The following is a 17,141-nucleotide window of genomic DNA, read 5'->3' as shown; positions in this document are numbered from 1 at the left end:
AGTGAGCTCTGGCAGAGCTGCAAGCAGTGCAGTTGCTCTTGGGCTGCAGGACCACAAAGGAACTGAGTCTCTGAGGCTGGAGCTCGCTCTGTTCTGCTGGTATTTTACTTATCTCTGGATTTCCCAGCTCTGCTGAAATCCCTGCTTGCGTGGCAATGATTTAATTTCAGAAATCCCTCCGGCTCCCAGCCAAATCCTGCCCTTAGGAGCACACATTAATTGGGAAAGTTCAGTCTGGCTTTTGCCATGAAAGGTGCAGGGAGCTTGTTTTCCTGTGTGCTGAGGGACATCAGTAAGCCAGTGGTGAAGCCCCAGCTTGTCCCTGCACCAGGCACTGCATGGCCTGGCCTGGGGAATACATCTGCAGCCTGGAAATGGGAGATCCTCTTCAGCTCTGGGCCATAATTGACTATTAATATTAATTATTAATTTTAATAAGATAATGCCATTATTTTTGATTGGATTTGGCAGTAGATTAAAGGGAACAAGAAGGGCTCCCTGGAGCTCTGTGATACATTGTTTACAGCTTGATAAGGACATAAAGGCTCATGTAAAGATTGCAGGGTCGTACCAAAATGGGTCCAAAACTAGTTCTGCCTTTTGTCTTCTCACAACTTACTGAATCCCTTCCCTTGTGCTTGAACCCAACAGAGCACACTGGGGAGCACAGGCCCGTTCATGGAGCCCTGTCCCTGAAACATGAACAGGGACACCCTGTTCCCTCTGCACTTCACAGGGACTGTATCCCCTGGCCATGGGTGGCCGTGGATCCTGATCTGAGATCCGTGGCTGAGAATTTGTGTTTTCTCTAGAACACAATTAACTTTCCCTCACAGCATGTGGTAGCAGAAGGAGCCTTGCATCACTGATTGTTCTCTGCTGTGTATCTCATTTGGGGACTTGTTTGGAGGGAGACAGAGAATACCCTGAGTGTTTGCTGCAGAACTCATTTTGTTTAAACTTCTGGGGGTTTCACAAAGTGTGCTGCATACATATTTCTCTTTAACCTTCTTTTTATCACATCAAGGAAAGATCAAGGGTTACTTATATAGCACAATAATACCAGCCATAGGCTGCATCAGAAGCTTTCCAGCCATAATAACGAAAGACATATACATGTATATTTTAGCCATTAAGGAGAAAAGCCTGCCAGAATGCATTATCTTATTTTGGGATGCAAAATTTTGAAGCACAAAACTAAGCTTCATAGTACTGCAAAATAACTGTCAGGGGACAGAAGGATTTCCATAACTTAATTGAGCAATAGGCCATCCAGGCTACTTGCAAAGCTGCTGCAGTGGCCAAAATTGGGTACTGTGCATAAAACATGAACTCTGCTTTGGGGCTTTAAATTGGTTCTTTCATTAGGAGAGCAGCTCTGAGCCAGCTAATGCCATACAATAGCATGATGTATCCCTAAAGTGGTGAGGATTTATGGTAACTGAGTGCTCAACTCAGAGCACCTCATCCATCATTTTTTCAGCACGACCCAGTGGGCAGAGCGTAGGGCTGTAAATCTGGCAAATCACCGTGCCTTGATTTCCCTGCAAAACGGGACAGCAGCAGAGGTGTCAATCAGGAAACGTGCCAAAGTCAACTGAAGCCAGGAAGGAGAGCTGTGTGTGCTGCTCAGCTCGTGCTGACGGCTGCCTTCTGCAGGGCACTCCGGATCATCTTCATCTGAAGGCATGGGATGGAAATGGCCCTGGGTTTTAGCAGCTGGGGTAGGATCTGGGGCTCAGTGTCTTTTTTGGGGCAGTGAGGCTGTTGTTCAGCATCCATGAGGGCAGCACAGCCTGGGGGCAGGGGAGCATGTGATGTGGGCGAGCAGCAGCTTCGCAAGAATGAGGCACTTAGGAGAACAGCGAGCAGTGGCAGTAAAAGGCAATCAGAATATTGATTCTCTTTACATACAGATAAGCCTGAAGCTGTAACAAACCCAGGCTTTCCTAAGACTGGTGGAACATTGCTAGGCTGTTTATCAGGCTGGGAGACACAAAGGGATTTCACATTAAAAGGAGTTTCAAAGCACCTCTGTATTGAAAACGTGTGGATCTGCACCACGTTATGGATCGTGCAGCCACATGGATTCTGTAAATAGGCAGTGTCTGGCCATGTGGGATGTATTCATCCTCAGTGTAAGTGTGGGAAGCAGCAGAGCTGTGCTGGAGATGAATTTGCCCACTTAGGAGTGATAAAATCAGCCGTTGCTCGGGGCACAGAGGATGGTGCAGAGGGTTCAGCAGAGCAGGAAAAATCACCGCGTAACAACCCCCAAACCCTTCCCTGTACAAGAAAATTCAGTTCTTTAATTGCTTTTTTTCCCTTCTCTCTTTTTTTTTTTTTGTCCCAGACAGTGTAACCGAAGTCAAGACAGACATTTACGTGACAAGTTTCGGCCCTGTCTCGGACACAGACATGGTAGGTGCCTCACAGGGAGAGATGGCTTCTCCTGCAGCCACTGTGGATGTGTCCCACCCTCGTCCCAGGAATATCTGGACAAAAGTGGGATTTTCCTAAACGGCAAAGCTGGTGGTAGCTCAGTGTGAGTGGTAGAGAGGGGTTGTTTCTCAGGTTTTTGGAAACTAATTGATAATACACCCTTGGGGAGTCAATACCTTTGCACTTCTCAGACACACTGCAAGCTTTAGAGTCTTTTTATTTCCTGCAACTCCAACCTAATGAAGTGGGGTCTGCCCACGGGACCGAGACATGAACATACCATGCTCCCCCCTTACCTACCTTGACAAGCACCTTTGATGCAGCCACCTTTCCCTGACCTGTCTGCATGTGGAGGAAGGAAGGTGCTCCCTGGGAAGAGGAGAGGATGCCAGAATCTGGTCTGGTTTGATGACAATGCCGGAAGAGAATGATTCACCATCAGACTGTCCTCAGTGCTCGAACCAGAAAGGAGGCAAAAGAGGAAAAAAAAGAAAAAGCATGAACTGATTGCAGTATTTTGACATGTTCAGGGGAAATTATTAATGAAAAGGCCTGAGGTCTGAATTTAGGCTTGTATTCCCACAACAGTTTGTCTTCTAATTAAAACAGGACTGTGGAGCATAATTAATAGTGAGGTTTCTCAACAGCGTTCCTTGCAGATCGTGTTCCACAGGCGCCCAGGCACAGGGAGAAGAGTTGACTCGGGATGGTTGCTCCACAGTTCAAGGATGCCACGTGAGGACAGCCCTGCATTCAGGACTGAGAGCCTCCTGCACATCCAGCACTGAGGTGACCTGGTGCTGACACATCCCAGGCCAGCAGTGGGCTGTCCTGGCTGTGGAGGGAGCCTGCTTTGGGAGGAGGAGCAGGCTTTGCTCTCACCAGCCAGGCCAGGCTGGAGCAGTGTCCTGTGACTCTCATGGCACCTCTGGAGCTGGAAGGGTTTAATTTTCTGTGCTGACACAGTCTGAAATTCTCTTCAGCTGTCCCGCAGACAATCCTGTGCTAGCAGGCAGAGGAGCTGGGGGAGAATAAAACCTCTGTGTTTCATGGAAGTGCTCGTTCAATCCTGCAAACCCATGTTGCTTTGGGAAGACCACTCCCTCCAGGGTAAGAAGTTAACTTGATGTCAGCCTAGTTGAGACTATTAACCTCATTTGAGTTCTCCCTCCCTCTCTCCCTGCTTTCCTACCGCAGCAGAGACCCATAATGTATTCAGCAATCGTAGCCCATGGGGAGTATCTGATAATTACTTCCAAGGTGGAGCATATTTGATTAAGGGACTGTGTATAATGAACTGTGAAGAAGAAATATGAGGTATTGAAAAGAGGAAGGTATTCTCCGCGTTGTGATTTGACAAAATGAATTTAAAATTAGGAAGACAGTTAAGGAATAATAAATTATTTCCCCTTCGCGTGCTTTCGATCCGTGTATTTTCCAAACGCATAGCGAATGTGCTTCAGCCCGCTGTTCTGCTGCTGAATGCACTCAGAAACGTGAGGGGGAGAAACGTGGGGAGAGCCTGCTCTTCTGCTGTGGTTCCTTTTATCTCGGGAGCGGGGAAGTCCCTCCTTCCCTGCCGGCATCTGCCCGGTGATCCGCTCCCATCCCTCCCACAGCCATTGCTCACTGCCTGCGGAGCGGCTCCGGCGCGTCCTGCTGCAGACAGAGACTGTAATTATGATGATGGAGGAGAGGCAGGTAAAGCTGCTGTGCAGAGGGGAGGAGAGCAGCTGGTTACGGAGCGTGGAGGAGGACGTGTGGACCTTTTCACTGAGCTGCTCCGAGGGACTTCTAATCTCAGCTTTTAGTTCGGTTCGGAAAGCGGAGCCTGACAGGACCTGACACGCGCCTGGATCTTGGGCACTGAGCTCTTGCAGCTTTGCCTCGGTCCCCAGGAGATCACAAAAAGAAAAAAAAAAAAAAAAAGAGTTCAAGGGAGTTTTTTGTTTCATGGATGGACTCTGAAGACAGACTCAGCCTTGATGTTTTCAGCTGCTTCTATAAGTAGGAGAAAAGCATAACATAGAACTAAGTGTGCTCTTTGGAAGGGGTGAATTGGGAATGATGCTTTTAAGGAAAGAAGTATAGAAAAGAGGGGAAGATTCTCAAAATGATTTCTCTCTTCTTCAGGAATGATTCCTTAGCATAAAAGAAGAAAAACAAGGCCTGGAAAGTTGATAAAAACGTTTTGCCTCTTTATTTGCTGTTTTTTAACGGGAACAGGGGTTTTGAATAGGAGAGATCTTCTCCTGATAAGGACTTTTCCCAAACCTCCTGGGACACGGGCTCATTTCTTTGGTTTTATCCATTTACTGAGCTTAAAACCACAAAGATCTCTTCCATGGAGGGGCAGAATATCTAGTACACGGCAGAGCCTGTAGGAATGTAGAATCTTCTCTTCCCTTTCCCCAGCCAGGCTCCAGAAGGTTCATATTTGAGCAGGGATGACTCCATGGCCAGGGAGCAGGGATGAACTTGTTTACTGAGATGCTTTCATTCAGCTGCCATCTGCCACAAAAACCTGTAGGAATTTCTCTGTCCTATAGGAAGCTGATGCACAGCAGTTTTTAAATGCTGCTGAGAAGTGCTGCAGGAAAGAAATCACTCACAATGATAAGTTTAGTTGGTCCTGCGGCCTCCAGGAACACGTAAATAAAGACTATGAGTCTGCAACAGCAGGGGAAGAAGAGTTGGGACTGTTCTTCTTTCTGAAGCCCCCTTCTCTCTCTGAAAGCCTCGTGGCTCTGAAAGCCCTCATCAGCCAGAGGTGTGTGCTGTAGAGGTGAACAGTGGTGCAGCCCGTGCTGGTGGGCTGAAGACATGAACCTCAAGTGACATGAACCCGCAGAGGACACGGGGACCACTGGGTGCACTGATTTGATTTTGCCTCGGGGTGGCCATGGAGCCACAGGGACTTTGCTGCTTTGATCGAGTGGTTTCTGAGGCTGCAGGCACCGAGCAAGAAGCTGCAGTACTCCAAAGAGATGACTTCTAATTGCCCCAGCTGGAATTTGGCCTGGGAAATGGGTTTCTACACTAACTGAAAGAAATAAAAAAAAAGGGGGGGGGGAGAAAAAAAGGAAAAAATACAAAAAAGAAGACAAAAGAAAGTCATAGGATCTTGTAATGCAAGTTTGTGAAATCCTTGATTCAATGCTTTTCTAGAGGTGGCCTGGGGAACAAAATAACATTAAGTCAGTGTCATGGAAGTTGATTTCATTATATTTTTTTATGAGCAGGGATACAATTGCCAGTATCCTGGCCAAAATCCATCTACAGGATCTTTATTTTTGCTTTTTAAAACGCCCATGTAGCTGCACACAATGCACTCCCTCCCCTGAAACATCTGGATAAAGGTGATGGTGCAGGAGGGCTACCCCAGAACTGGCTGTTGTAGTCTGTGTTGCAGTTTGTCTGCAGGGGTCAGAAACATTGGAATGCACATTTTGACATCATAGGTGAGTCATTATACAAAATGTGGTAAATGCCATCTGTCCTCCACTGCTCTTAATTCCTGCTTCTTGTTGCACCACACTTCACATCACCCAAGGTGTGCCAAAATGCAGTCTGCTCCCTGACTGAAGATACTTCCTGAATCCCCTTGTTTGCAACGAAGAGCTGAGCTGACTCACTTTTCTCTCCTCTCCCCACAAAGGAATACACCATTGATGTCTTTTTCCGGCAGTCCTGGAGAGATGAAAGGCTGAAGTTCGATGGTCCCATGAAAATACTTCCCCTGAACAACCTGCTGGCCAGCAAGATCTGGACTCCTGACACCTTCTTCCACAACGGGAAGAAATCTGTTGCCCACAACATGACAACACCCAACAAGCTGCTGCGCCTGGTGGACAACGGCACCCTCCTGTACACCATGAGGTAGGTTTGTGCCTCCTGGCCAGGGTATTCCAGGTCCCTGCACACATACAGGCCACAAAGGGACCTCAGGGTGCATGACAGCAGGATTTACACAGACTTCCACTAACTCTGTTAGCCCACTTGAGTCTTACACTGCTGCTTTCCCTGCTACCCTTGTTTCCTACCTATGTATCATCTCTGATCCTCAACTTTGCACATTTTTACAGGTAGCTTTTTCCTCATCATTCATGTTGATTTTTTTTTTCTTTTATGTGATGAGGTAGAAGTGTTGGAATCTATAATTTGTGAGGTTGATGCTCTAGCTGACATAATTTTGTTCCTGACCTGTGATGGGTTATGAATCAGGTATCCAGTGCTGCTAGGGGAACAATAGGATGGGAGGATTTATTATTCTCCAGCAGCTTAAGAACAGACCTAAATTTGTTCAGCATGTTACAGCACAGCCATTTCAAACATCTAATGAGACTGAGCTTGCTTGTGAGAACAATGGGGTTGTTTTTTTCCTTCTTCATGGAATCTGGGTGATCAATGCACATCATTAGGAAAAAAAAAACCAAACAACAGCTTCTTAAAAACTGTGCTTTGGAGAAGCCAGATTCTTGGGGCTATCTGAAGTTCTAGGTTTAAACCAGCCTTTGTTACCCCCTCCTGGGATGTCAGAGAGAGCCCTGAACAAGAGGCAGCACAAGAGCCCAGCCTGGGCAACCTCCCTGTGAGCTCCAGCAACTGGGGCCTTCCTCTGAAAGCACCAGTTGCTGTTGGGAAACTGTGCCTGAGCAGTCCTGTCTGGGTATCTCAAGAGCAGCCCTGGTACATAACATTTGTCATTAAGCTACAGCAGTTTGAGAGCAGGAAGAGAAATGCCTTTGGGTTAATGGTATGTTCATTCCAGAACTATTCAGATATTTCTGTGCAGTTGTAAGCTGTTCACCCACGTCAATAATGTTTGCCCCCCGGGGTTGAGGTACTAATTTGCCTTCTGAGGTAAACGGGCTTATAAATGAAACAACAAGTTACTCATAGATGCACACGAAAGGTATTGAGTTGGTTTTGGAAAGGTGTAAATCTTTGTTTAAAAAATTTGTTCGCTCTGTCTCCATCTTCAAGCCAATCCTAACTTGTAACAGGCTTCGTTGTGGATTCTGTGTGCTGAGATGATGCACTTTCACCTCTGTTTTTGAGGACCAGGCAGAATTTCATCTCTTCATAGTCGAACTGGCTGTGAATCTACGTGGTGTCAGCAAGTTTTGCAGCCTGCATTGATAAACAATGCTCTGCTTTTGTGCAGCAGTTCTCTAATATGAGCTAATCCTGCCAGTGCCCTGGGGGTTTAGGTCTCCACACATCAGTGATCTCATATTAAGGCAGATGGGGTAAATGAAGGGAGAAGCCCAACTTGACTCAAGGGCTCAGTTCTGCTCCCAGCTCTCTGACCTGCATGTAGACAACTTAACACTCCCTCTGTTCATATCATTGTCTGACTGTGAAGTATTATAGGAGCTGCTGGCATAAATAGCAAAAAAAAAAAAAGGGCTCAATTTCAGAGCTTTTATATCATTTCACTTCTTCTTTATTCAGCAAACAGCCATTAGCTGCAGCAAGTTTTGTGTGACTAAGAAAGTATTGGATTTATGTTTCCGTTTAGGGCTGGGCAGGTGCCAGGATGGCAGCGTCATGAGACTCTTGGGAATGAGTTTCTGGAAGAAAACAGAGCCATGGGGGTTTTTTAAATAAAATCGAAACATCCTTTGTTTTAGCTGTATCCTGAAGAACTGGGGGATGAAGGACCTCCTTTTGGGTATGCTCCTGCCCACCTTAAATATACTTTTAAGGCTTTGTAAGAGGTGAAGAGCCCACTCAGAGATACTCAGAAAGGAAGACGCAAGGGCACAGACTGCATGGGCCAGGACCGTGCCTCGGGCTCAGAGACCAAATCCTGCCTGGCTTTGCCACTCCTGGGCACTCACACCTTGATTCCTCTGTAAAATCATGACAAGGGTATCACCCTCCCTTGTTAAGTGCTTTGAAACCTCCTTCCAGGCAAGGGCTTTATGTGTTTTATGTCCAAGTGGCACATTTGCTGTTCTCCCCCATACCCAGGGGCAGGCATATGTGTCCCTCTCAAAGGAAAGACAGGACCATGAAGCAAATCTCAGCCTCACACAGCTGGCACCCAGCAAAGGGTGAATCCCAGAGAGGTACAGTCTGTCCTGATGACTATGGAGCAAGTCTGGACTTTCACCAGGTTTCCACTGGCCTGGCAGGACTGCCCAGGTGTTCCCTTGCAGGCTCAGTCTAGACTGGTACCTTGCCATGCAGTTTGACTCCTGAGAACATCCTGCTCCTTTACCTTGTACCAGCCAATATCCTTGAGGGATCAGTTCTGCTGATGTGCAATTAGAGGCATGTCTCCTGCCATTTATCCTGCTGTGAAAGCCAACTTCTCTTAGTCAAGGCTTGCAGTTATAGATGAAGTTGCTCTGGTGGAACAGCAACTCTGTCACACACATCCAGCAAAATTACACCTGTGTGACAATATTTATAGCTCCTGGAGAGAGCCTCTTTATCACTGACCTGAGCTTCAAGGAGTCACACAGCAGCTGTAGCTGAGCTCCCAGAGATCTCCTTTAGTCGTGGCACAGTCTCCTCAGGGATTGGTGCAGCATCACAGTGCAAACATCTGACCACTGGCAGGCCTTGGCACCTGGGTGACAGTGTGGCCTGTGTGACCACAGCACAGAACTGCATTTCTCTATTCCCCAGGGTTACTGATCCCTCTGCACCTTCCCTGCCACTCCAGCTGCCTTAGAGGGCACGGGGAACACGGTTTTATTACATAGCCCTGCCTCTGCTCTATTTTGTGGAGCTCCTACAAGATCCGAGTAGTTCACAAAAGCCCAGCTGGGGTCTCAAAGCTCTGGTGTCAGACCTGAGCACAACAAACTGGGAATTGTGCATGGATTTACATAAGGTAGAGACAAAAACTGAGCTGCTGCAGCAGTCTCTGGATGTACTCTCTGGTTTGAACTGTGTGGGGCATGTAGATAATGTTCTGGTTTTTCCTGGCCTTGAAGCATATGAAAATAGTGAAAGTTTAATGCTGTGCTGATGGGATTCAGCTTTGTGAATCTGGGCTTTAAAAAAAGCTCTCCTGCTCTTAACAAGGACTGTCAGAATGGCATGTTGAGGCTTTGTGGTTATTGTCAGAGTGGTTCCCAGACAACACCTGCTCAAGTTAGGCACTTAGAGGATGTTTTCTTTACCTGTCAGGCTGACATTCAGCTGCATGTCCAAAGACTTTGCCTTGAGAGCCTGTGTTGCTGAAGACAACAGAAGTCCTTGGTGGCAGTGCATGAGCACTGAGGAAGGAGAGTTGGGGAACCCTGGGGTGAGTCAGAGGCAGAACAGGAGGGAAAGAACATCTGCAGACGTACAGGGGCTGTTGAACCCCATGTAACAAGTCCTCTGCCTGTTATAATATGTTCAGAGGGTTGAGCTGCCCATGCTGCTTCTTGAAGGCACAGAGCTTTCCAGGGTCTCCTTCAGCAAAGGCTTTGGGGTGGCTTTACTGCCTGGGGTTTTTTAACACCCAGACAAGTTGTGATTGCCCCAGGCTGGAGCTTGAAGCACCTTCCACACAATGGAGGTGCAGCCTCTCTGCAAGAGCAGCAGCTGGGACATCCCAGCACTGTTCTGAGTAGTCTGGACTGGCAGCTATTTGGCTGTGTCCCACATCAGGGCTGATCCCAGACAACAGCACAGACAGATCCAAGCAGACCAGAGGTAGACTGACTGATAAACACACAAGCAGGCAGATAGACTAGATGAGATTTGCTCTTGCTTTTCCCTGCCTTACGGTTTCCAGAGCGGATCCACAGACAGAAATGATCTGTTTTCCAGGCTTGGCTTTGTGCAGGCAGACTTTTATAAGGAAGCTGTCCCAGGAGGGAAAAATCTTCAGAGAACACCTTATCTCACTGCATTTCTGCCATCATGAGCTAAAAACTCCAAGGGCCGGGGGAGGATGCAAAGTGAATTCAGTGCTTTCAGATCCAGCACGAGGATCCTAGAAGCAATTTGGGTTTCAAGCTCAAATCCTGGCAATTAAACCTAACCTAGATTCTCACACAGCCTAAACTGTAAACACTCTTCGGCCTGACTGTGGTTATTAATGAATCTCCTGGAGAAGAAATCAGGACAAAGCTCAAGCAGCATCCCTGGCATAAACAAAGTCGGTTCTGCTGTGCAGGGCGCTGTCATGTTTTTGTACCGCTCATGCACCGAGGGATTATTACATTTGCGTCCCAGAAATTGGACTGAGGTTCTGGCTCATCCTGCAGCACGACGCAGGTAACGACAGGGGCTCTAATGACACATCAAAGGCTTCGCTAAGCTCCCGGTAACCATGAGAACGAAGCTGAAGCGGTTTGTTATCCCGTCAGCCCTGGGAGAGGTGTGTTTAGCCTGATTCACACTCCCTGCCATTGTGCTGCGCAGTTCAAAGGACTTCCGTTACTTTAAAGAGAAAAACATGGTTTCTGTCCTGGATGTTCCACTTTTGGTGCCAATTGTGCCAGCAAAGTGAGGAGAAAACACGAGGAGTTTGGGGTTTTACTTCAAGTTAGTTCTGCCTAAGTTGTTGCTGGTTCCTAGGACAGATGAGCCAAAGGATACACTGGCTGGATGATGTGATTGCTGGCAGCTTGGCTATTTTTTACATGCTGTTTAGGCTTTCTAAGGACATTTCAGAGCTCAGATGTCTGGACCTGAATGGGCCATCAGAGCACTGAAGCAAAACCCGGTGGCTATCTGGCCATAAGCTCCCTTGCACCGGGTAAGGGGCACAGATGAGAATTTCTGCAGTAAACTCTTTTACCTAAATGCTGCAGAGGCAGAGGTAATTGTCTGGGAAGTGAGATCCATTCCTTGCCGTTTGACATTTTGATGTTTCATTAAGCAAAGCATATGGTGCTGAGAAGTCCTTTCCCAGCGACAGGAGGTGGGGGGGAGCAGAAGGGGAGTGCGGGCACTCTCCACAGCTCACCTAAACACCTCTGCTAATCAAGGCTCTGAAAGATGAGTGTGTGCAGCAAGAGAGGCTGCAGGAGTGGAAGATGTTCTGGTGGTAGGGGGAACATCCCAGGAGTCAGCACACCCCCCCCACGTGGGGATAAAGCAAAGGGGGAACACCTGGGAAGGGGAAATGCCTGTGTTGCTTCCCCCATAGCAGGAAGGCGACTCCCTTTGTGTGTCATCTGTGAACGTGCTGGCTTCTGGCTGGCTGAAGTTGCTGAATCAGACTCGTCTCGCTGGAGTGATGTGATTTTTTTTTATTTTTTTTATTTAATTTCAGGAGATTTTAAAACTCCTTCAGTTGTAGGTGGAGAAGTAGCAGATTAGGTTGCTTTTTCGGTGGTTTGATGGTGGATTTATTGTTTCCTTGTTTACTAGCTCAGCTAATACAGGGTTTAGATTTAAAATGCAACTGGTGAGTTCCCACAAACATATGGAGTCATTCAGCATCCATATAAAGTTGTCTCCTTCCCTTGACAACACATGTTCTCTTTGGCCATGGCCTGGAGAGGGCAGGAGGGTATGACCAAGGCCAGCTTGTCCTGCAGTCCATTCAGCCTTATTCCTAGTGGCTGTTGGTCACAGCCAAGACTTGCAAACAGTACAGTGGATGGAAGAGACTTTTCTGGTTTTTTAGGGTGAGTTCAGGATTAATCAGAGGGGAAACACCAATCAAAGGAGAGGTCCTTTGCATAAGGCAACTTTGGAAACTCCCAGCAAAGAGCATTTTGACATAATAAAGAAATTAATGTCAATGAGAAAAAAATAGGAAGGTAAAAAGGAACTGTCTCATGTGGACTGCTGAGGAAGACAGGGAAAATGCATCAATATTTCCTTGACACGAGTGACAGTGACAAAATGAGAAGCAAAAAGTTCATTGCAGTTGGAAAGGACAGAGAAAGAATTGAATAATAAGCTCTGTGAGGATATGCTTGACAAGCTCACCAACCATGAGCTCCCCCTGTGAGTTTTCAGCTGGCTGAAGAGAGCATCACAAAAGATAAAGTACAGGAGGAACAAGGCTGTCGAGTCCCCACCTTGCTGCCAGGTTTTCATACCTGCTTCTTGAAATCCTAATCTTCATCCAGGTTACAAAAGAGAGGCATCAGAGCAAATGAGCAATTTGTTCATGGTGGCCTTCGGGTGTCCAGGAGAAAATCATTGCAACAATGTGCTTTTAGGGTTGTCAGAATCACTGCCAGTCTTTCCATCCACTTCACTGAGTCTTGGTAGAAGTCTAAAGATCAGGTCTTCCTCTCTTTCATGTAAAACAGATGCATTCAATCCAGTGATGAGGGAGAGATCATCAAGTCAGAGAGAGTGATTTGTTTCCAAGAAATTAGATTGGCCACACAGTGATTCTTGGCTTGGCTGAGAAAGCCAAGCTGGAGCCAGACATAATGCAAGCAGGACAGTCATCATCACCTCTTTGTTAGATTATTACAGGACCCAGTGTCTGTGACATCCCCTACCTCCCCCCAGCCACACCCATCCTACTTTGTTTCCCCCACAGGGGTTTTCAGAACAATTTGTCAAGGGTTTGGTTTTGTCCACCGGATTTTATTGTGACAAGTTTTAGAAAACAGTCCTCTTTTGTAGAACCATTTAAGGTTCGTCCACCTGAAAGAAATAACCTTTATTTTTATTATTTTTTTTTTTATTCTTTGCTTTTAGCAAATATAATCCAAAGCCTCTATTTTTTCAGGGTTTATTTAGCATTTGCCTAAGCCTCGGTATTTTCTGTGAAGAATAACTTAGCTAAACATTTTTCTAGGTGAAGGAAAATATCTCAATAGAAGCTTCTTGACCCGAGTTTTCCTCAAACCACCATCAGCCTCAGGTCTGTGCTCTTGCCCTTTGCAACCACATGTTGCTGCTGTCACGGTTTGTTTCCTGTTTTGCTGAGCCATCAGAAGTGAGTCCTTTCTTCTACATTTCTTCTACAAATGGTTCCATCAGAGGAGATTGTATTAGACATCTCCTGGGAAGCTGTTTGTTCTCTCTCCCCCTCCTCGGCTGCACACTTTGCAGTACTTCAGGAAGGAACACGAGCTCAGAACTACCTTTTTTTAAAGCCTTTTTAAAGGGATCCTTTTGTGCCTGACCCCATATTCTGCAGCACACTGCTTTTATGGCTGTGCCTCCCTCACAGAACTGCTTCCTGACAAGGTATCCCACGGGGGTTTGGTGGATGTGTGAAGCTCACAAGTTGTCCTGCTCAGCCCCAAGCAGCCCCAGGACATTCAGTTCTGTGTCTGCCTGCAGTGCCACCAGTGAGGGAGGAGCCAGGGAAGGTGGGATGAGTTGCCCCACATGGAAAGGAATGTGTTTACCCTGGTGACTTCATGGGTCTGACTGACTTTGTTCAGCCCAATAGTGCTGTGGCTTTGAAGATGAACTTGGTCAATAGGGTTGAGTTTGTGCAATGGAAAAGGTTTCCAGATCCACAATGCCTGCTGTTCTCTCCACAGCTTTCTACCCGGAGACCCAGAGGCTGGTGAGCACATGAGCTGCTGCTGATGGATGCAGGAAGGGCTGTGGCAGAAGGGCTGGGGGTGTCTCTGACCGTGCCCTGTGCTTTGTCTTGCAGGCTCACGATCCACGCCGAGTGCCCCATGCACCTGGAGGACTTCCCCATGGACGTGCACGCCTGCCCGCTGAAATTTGGGAGCTGTAAGTACCCTGATAAACCTTCTTCAAGGAGGTGGTTACAGAGCTAAAGAGAAGTCCTTTGTGTGGCTAGTGTTACCCAGCATTCTAAGTAATAGTGTTATTAATTATTGATAATGATAATTATCATTAATTAATGACCAAAAATGTTTTCTTGGCATCTCATGCATCTCATGGCAGTGATGGGCTGATGGTTCTACTCAATGATCTTTGCCAACTTTACTGATTCTATGATTCTAAAACTGAGATATGTTTTTCCTTCGTCACAAGGTGATCCTGGGGAGACAGATTTGGGAAGATAGCAGTGGTTCCTGCTGCTGGATGTCCTGTCCAGCTTCCCTACATCCCTCCTGCCAATCTGGGGAGACCCTCAAATACTTGGTTACTCTGGCTTCATGCTCCATTGGAGCTTACAGAACTCTTCAGTCTGTCAGGCAGGTGGCTGTCAAGTAAAAGGCTTGGAAACTCTGGAAAGCTCAGTCCCAACAGCCAAGGGTTCTGGTTTAGGGAAGATTTGTTGTCTGCTGGTGAGTGGAAAGCTGCTCCCAGCCTCCCAGGCTTGCAGCTGCTCAGCTGCTTGGGCTTCCCATACCCTGCCCAGGAACAAGTTTCTTGTCTCCATACATGAGTTAAATTTTATTTGGTTTTGTTCCTAAAAGTGAGTGGGAGCCAAACTCCAAGCCACTGATTCACCATAATGCCAAAATAATTTCCTAGTCTGGCTGTGCCTGGATTCTTCTCCAGGTCCAACAAACTGAGCACCACTCTCAGTCTATGTTTGCATTAGATGAAAAGAGTTACCCACCTCCAACTACAGAATGAGCCCACACCAGTAACCTCCAGAAAAATCCCAACTTTCTTAAACTGATACTTCCTTCCTGTAGCCATTTGAGAGCTAACTAAGGACAAATTTGAAAAGTTTGATTGACAGCAGAAGAAATCGTGTTTATCATGTGCATCTGCTCCTCTGCCTCATGACAAACTGTACCCATGAAACTGGATTATTCAAAACTACTAAAATAAGGCTATTTTGTAGGCAGCACCTAATTAAATGTAGAACTCGTTGCCACAAGACATCACTAAGGCCAGTAAAATAGCAAGCCTTAGAGAAGGATGAATTATTAATGTTAATTGACCTTGTGAGGAGGGATATAAAACCTCATACCTCAGGCCTAAACTCTGGGATTATTACAAGACTTGCAGGAAGGCAGATTACTCCACCTCTAATTGCTTATAATGTTTCTTGGTGAGGAAAAGAGATTAATGTGTATATTTCTGCTGGAACACCCTTTGGGTTTTTTTTTTTTTTACTGATTTGGCCTCTGAATGATGAGAGTCTTGAGACAAGCAGCTCAGAAAGCTGCCCCTGGTTAACATTAATGTGGCTCTTTCTAAAGCACCATCTGCACGGCATCCCAGCTCACCTCTCCTGTGTTGGAGAAGGATTAAAGCAGTGTTTTCACTAAAAAGCCATCAACAGCTGGAAGCTGGAAGCTTTGTTTCTGAGAAGCCTAAAGTGGGTTGGGCTTGTAAGTGGAAGGACAATGCTGGTAGCAGACACATGTTATTCAAGGGGCAGCTGAATTTGCCTTCTGGGCCACTTCCCACGGATCCCCAGAACCTGAACGGCTCATAAGTGGCCTTCTGTCCCTGTGCCACCACAGCAGCCCCCCAGGGAGGGAAGGCAGAGCATTTGCAGAAGAATTGAGGGCATCAGGCCTTCCAGAGAGCTTCAGCTGCCCACCTGCATCGTTCCTGGGGCCAAGAGCAGTGAGGGTGATGATCACCGCGCTCCCGAGAAGATGAACGTACACCACAGAGAACTGTTCCTAAGCCATCACAGGCATTTGTGCAGCAGCTGTCTGAGACCAGGGTAGCAGAAGATGTTGCTGAAGTCACCAGCTCCACTAAATGCCCAAGAGCTGTCCTTGTTTGGGTTGGATTGGATTGGGCAGCATTGCAAACAAGGCATTGACAGAACCAAAACTGATACGTGGCATTAAAGATGTTCCACACATCCATGCCACGCCTACATGACACCGGATACCCTTCTGTCCCACACAGCCAGATGTGCAGACAACTGAGTTTTCTGGACAAAAATTCAGGGATTTTTTTAGACATTCCTGAATTTTTAGGGACGATGGCAATGAAACTGTGGGTAGGTTCCCTTTGCAGGCTGGGAGTGGCACTAAGTGAGCTGTGACTGCTGGAGCAGGAGGTGTTGCCTATCAGGTGAAAGAGCAGTGGCAGAGCTGTGCAAAGCTCTGAAGGAGGATGGAGCTCTCCAGAAGCATGTTGAGAGCTGGAAGGAAGGGTTGGAAAAGCAGAATGTTGCACGTGGAATGAGAGGTGCCAGCCTGCATCATCAGAAGTGCTTGGGCAGCACACTGGCATGCTGAGAAACATTGGCTGATCATCAAAGCCACTCACCCTGCTTTGCACAGCTCCTGGTTAATATTTGACAGGTTTGCCAGCACCTACAGTGCAGGGGTAACAGCGGTTGTTTTAAAAAGATCAGAGAAATCTGGTTGTCTCAGGACACAGTCTTCCACAAAGCAGGAGCTGAGACATTTCTGTAGCAGACCTGGCCCATTGCTCGACCTGTCTGCACTCAAAGAATTCCTTAATGTCTTAATAAGAGGAGCTGGTGGTAAAAATTAGTTAAAAACCTGGTTTAGTGAACCATGTTCTTGCTTAAAAAACTGGTGCAGAGTTGCAGGAACTTCCTGCACAGGAATTTTGGGCATTATGGGGAGAAGTAGCTCCTAACAGAGTCCGGAGAGACTCAGTTTCTGGATAACCATAGGACTGGCAAAGCCAAAAGCATGTGGGCAGTGTTGAGAGAGGGACTGGTTATGGGGCAGAGCAGGGGTTTGGTCACAAACACAGGGTCAGGCAGGGAAAAAGCATTTTGGTGGAAGAGCACACCAGCTCCAAAGCTGAGAGAGACCCTGAGTGAGGGTAGAGATTTTTAACTTTTTCTCCTCAACCTAAAATTTAACCCCATTTGCATTTAGCCTTTCTTGCCAGCTGCTGCCAGCATGACATTCCCTGTCCTTGGCATGGCAGGGCTGTGG

At 47.0% G+C, this 17,141-nt stretch overlaps 1 protein-coding gene across 4 annotated transcripts in view; it reads left to right on the top strand.

Annotated features, from left to right (window-relative positions):
* Positions 1–17,141, top strand: part of GABRA3 (gamma-aminobutyric acid type A receptor subunit alpha3) — a 72,424-nt gene that overhangs the window by 42,282 nt on the left and 13,001 nt on the right. For 3 of the 4 annotated variants that reach the window (XM_032701903.1, XM_032701904.1, XM_032701906.1), the window contains exons 4-6: positions 2,354–2,421; positions 6,101–6,321; positions 13,985–14,067. In XM_032701903.1, the coding sequence (XP_032557794.1) occupies positions 2,354–2,421; positions 6,101–6,321; positions 13,985–14,067 (372 nt within the window). The remainder of the gene's footprint in view (positions 1–2,353; positions 2,422–6,100; positions 6,322–13,984; positions 14,068–17,141) is intronic. The other variant, XM_032701905.1, reaches the window with a different exon arrangement.

This window comes from Chiroxiphia lanceolata, chromosome 14 (assembly GCF_009829145.1).
Source record: "Chiroxiphia lanceolata isolate bChiLan1 chromosome 14, bChiLan1.pri, whole genome shotgun sequence".
In the NCBI taxonomy this organism is placed as follows: domain Eukaryota; kingdom Metazoa; phylum Chordata; class Aves; order Passeriformes; family Pipridae; genus Chiroxiphia; species Chiroxiphia lanceolata.
Note: the sequence above shows the minus strand (reverse complement) of the source record. Positions and strands in the feature narration are given on the sequence as shown.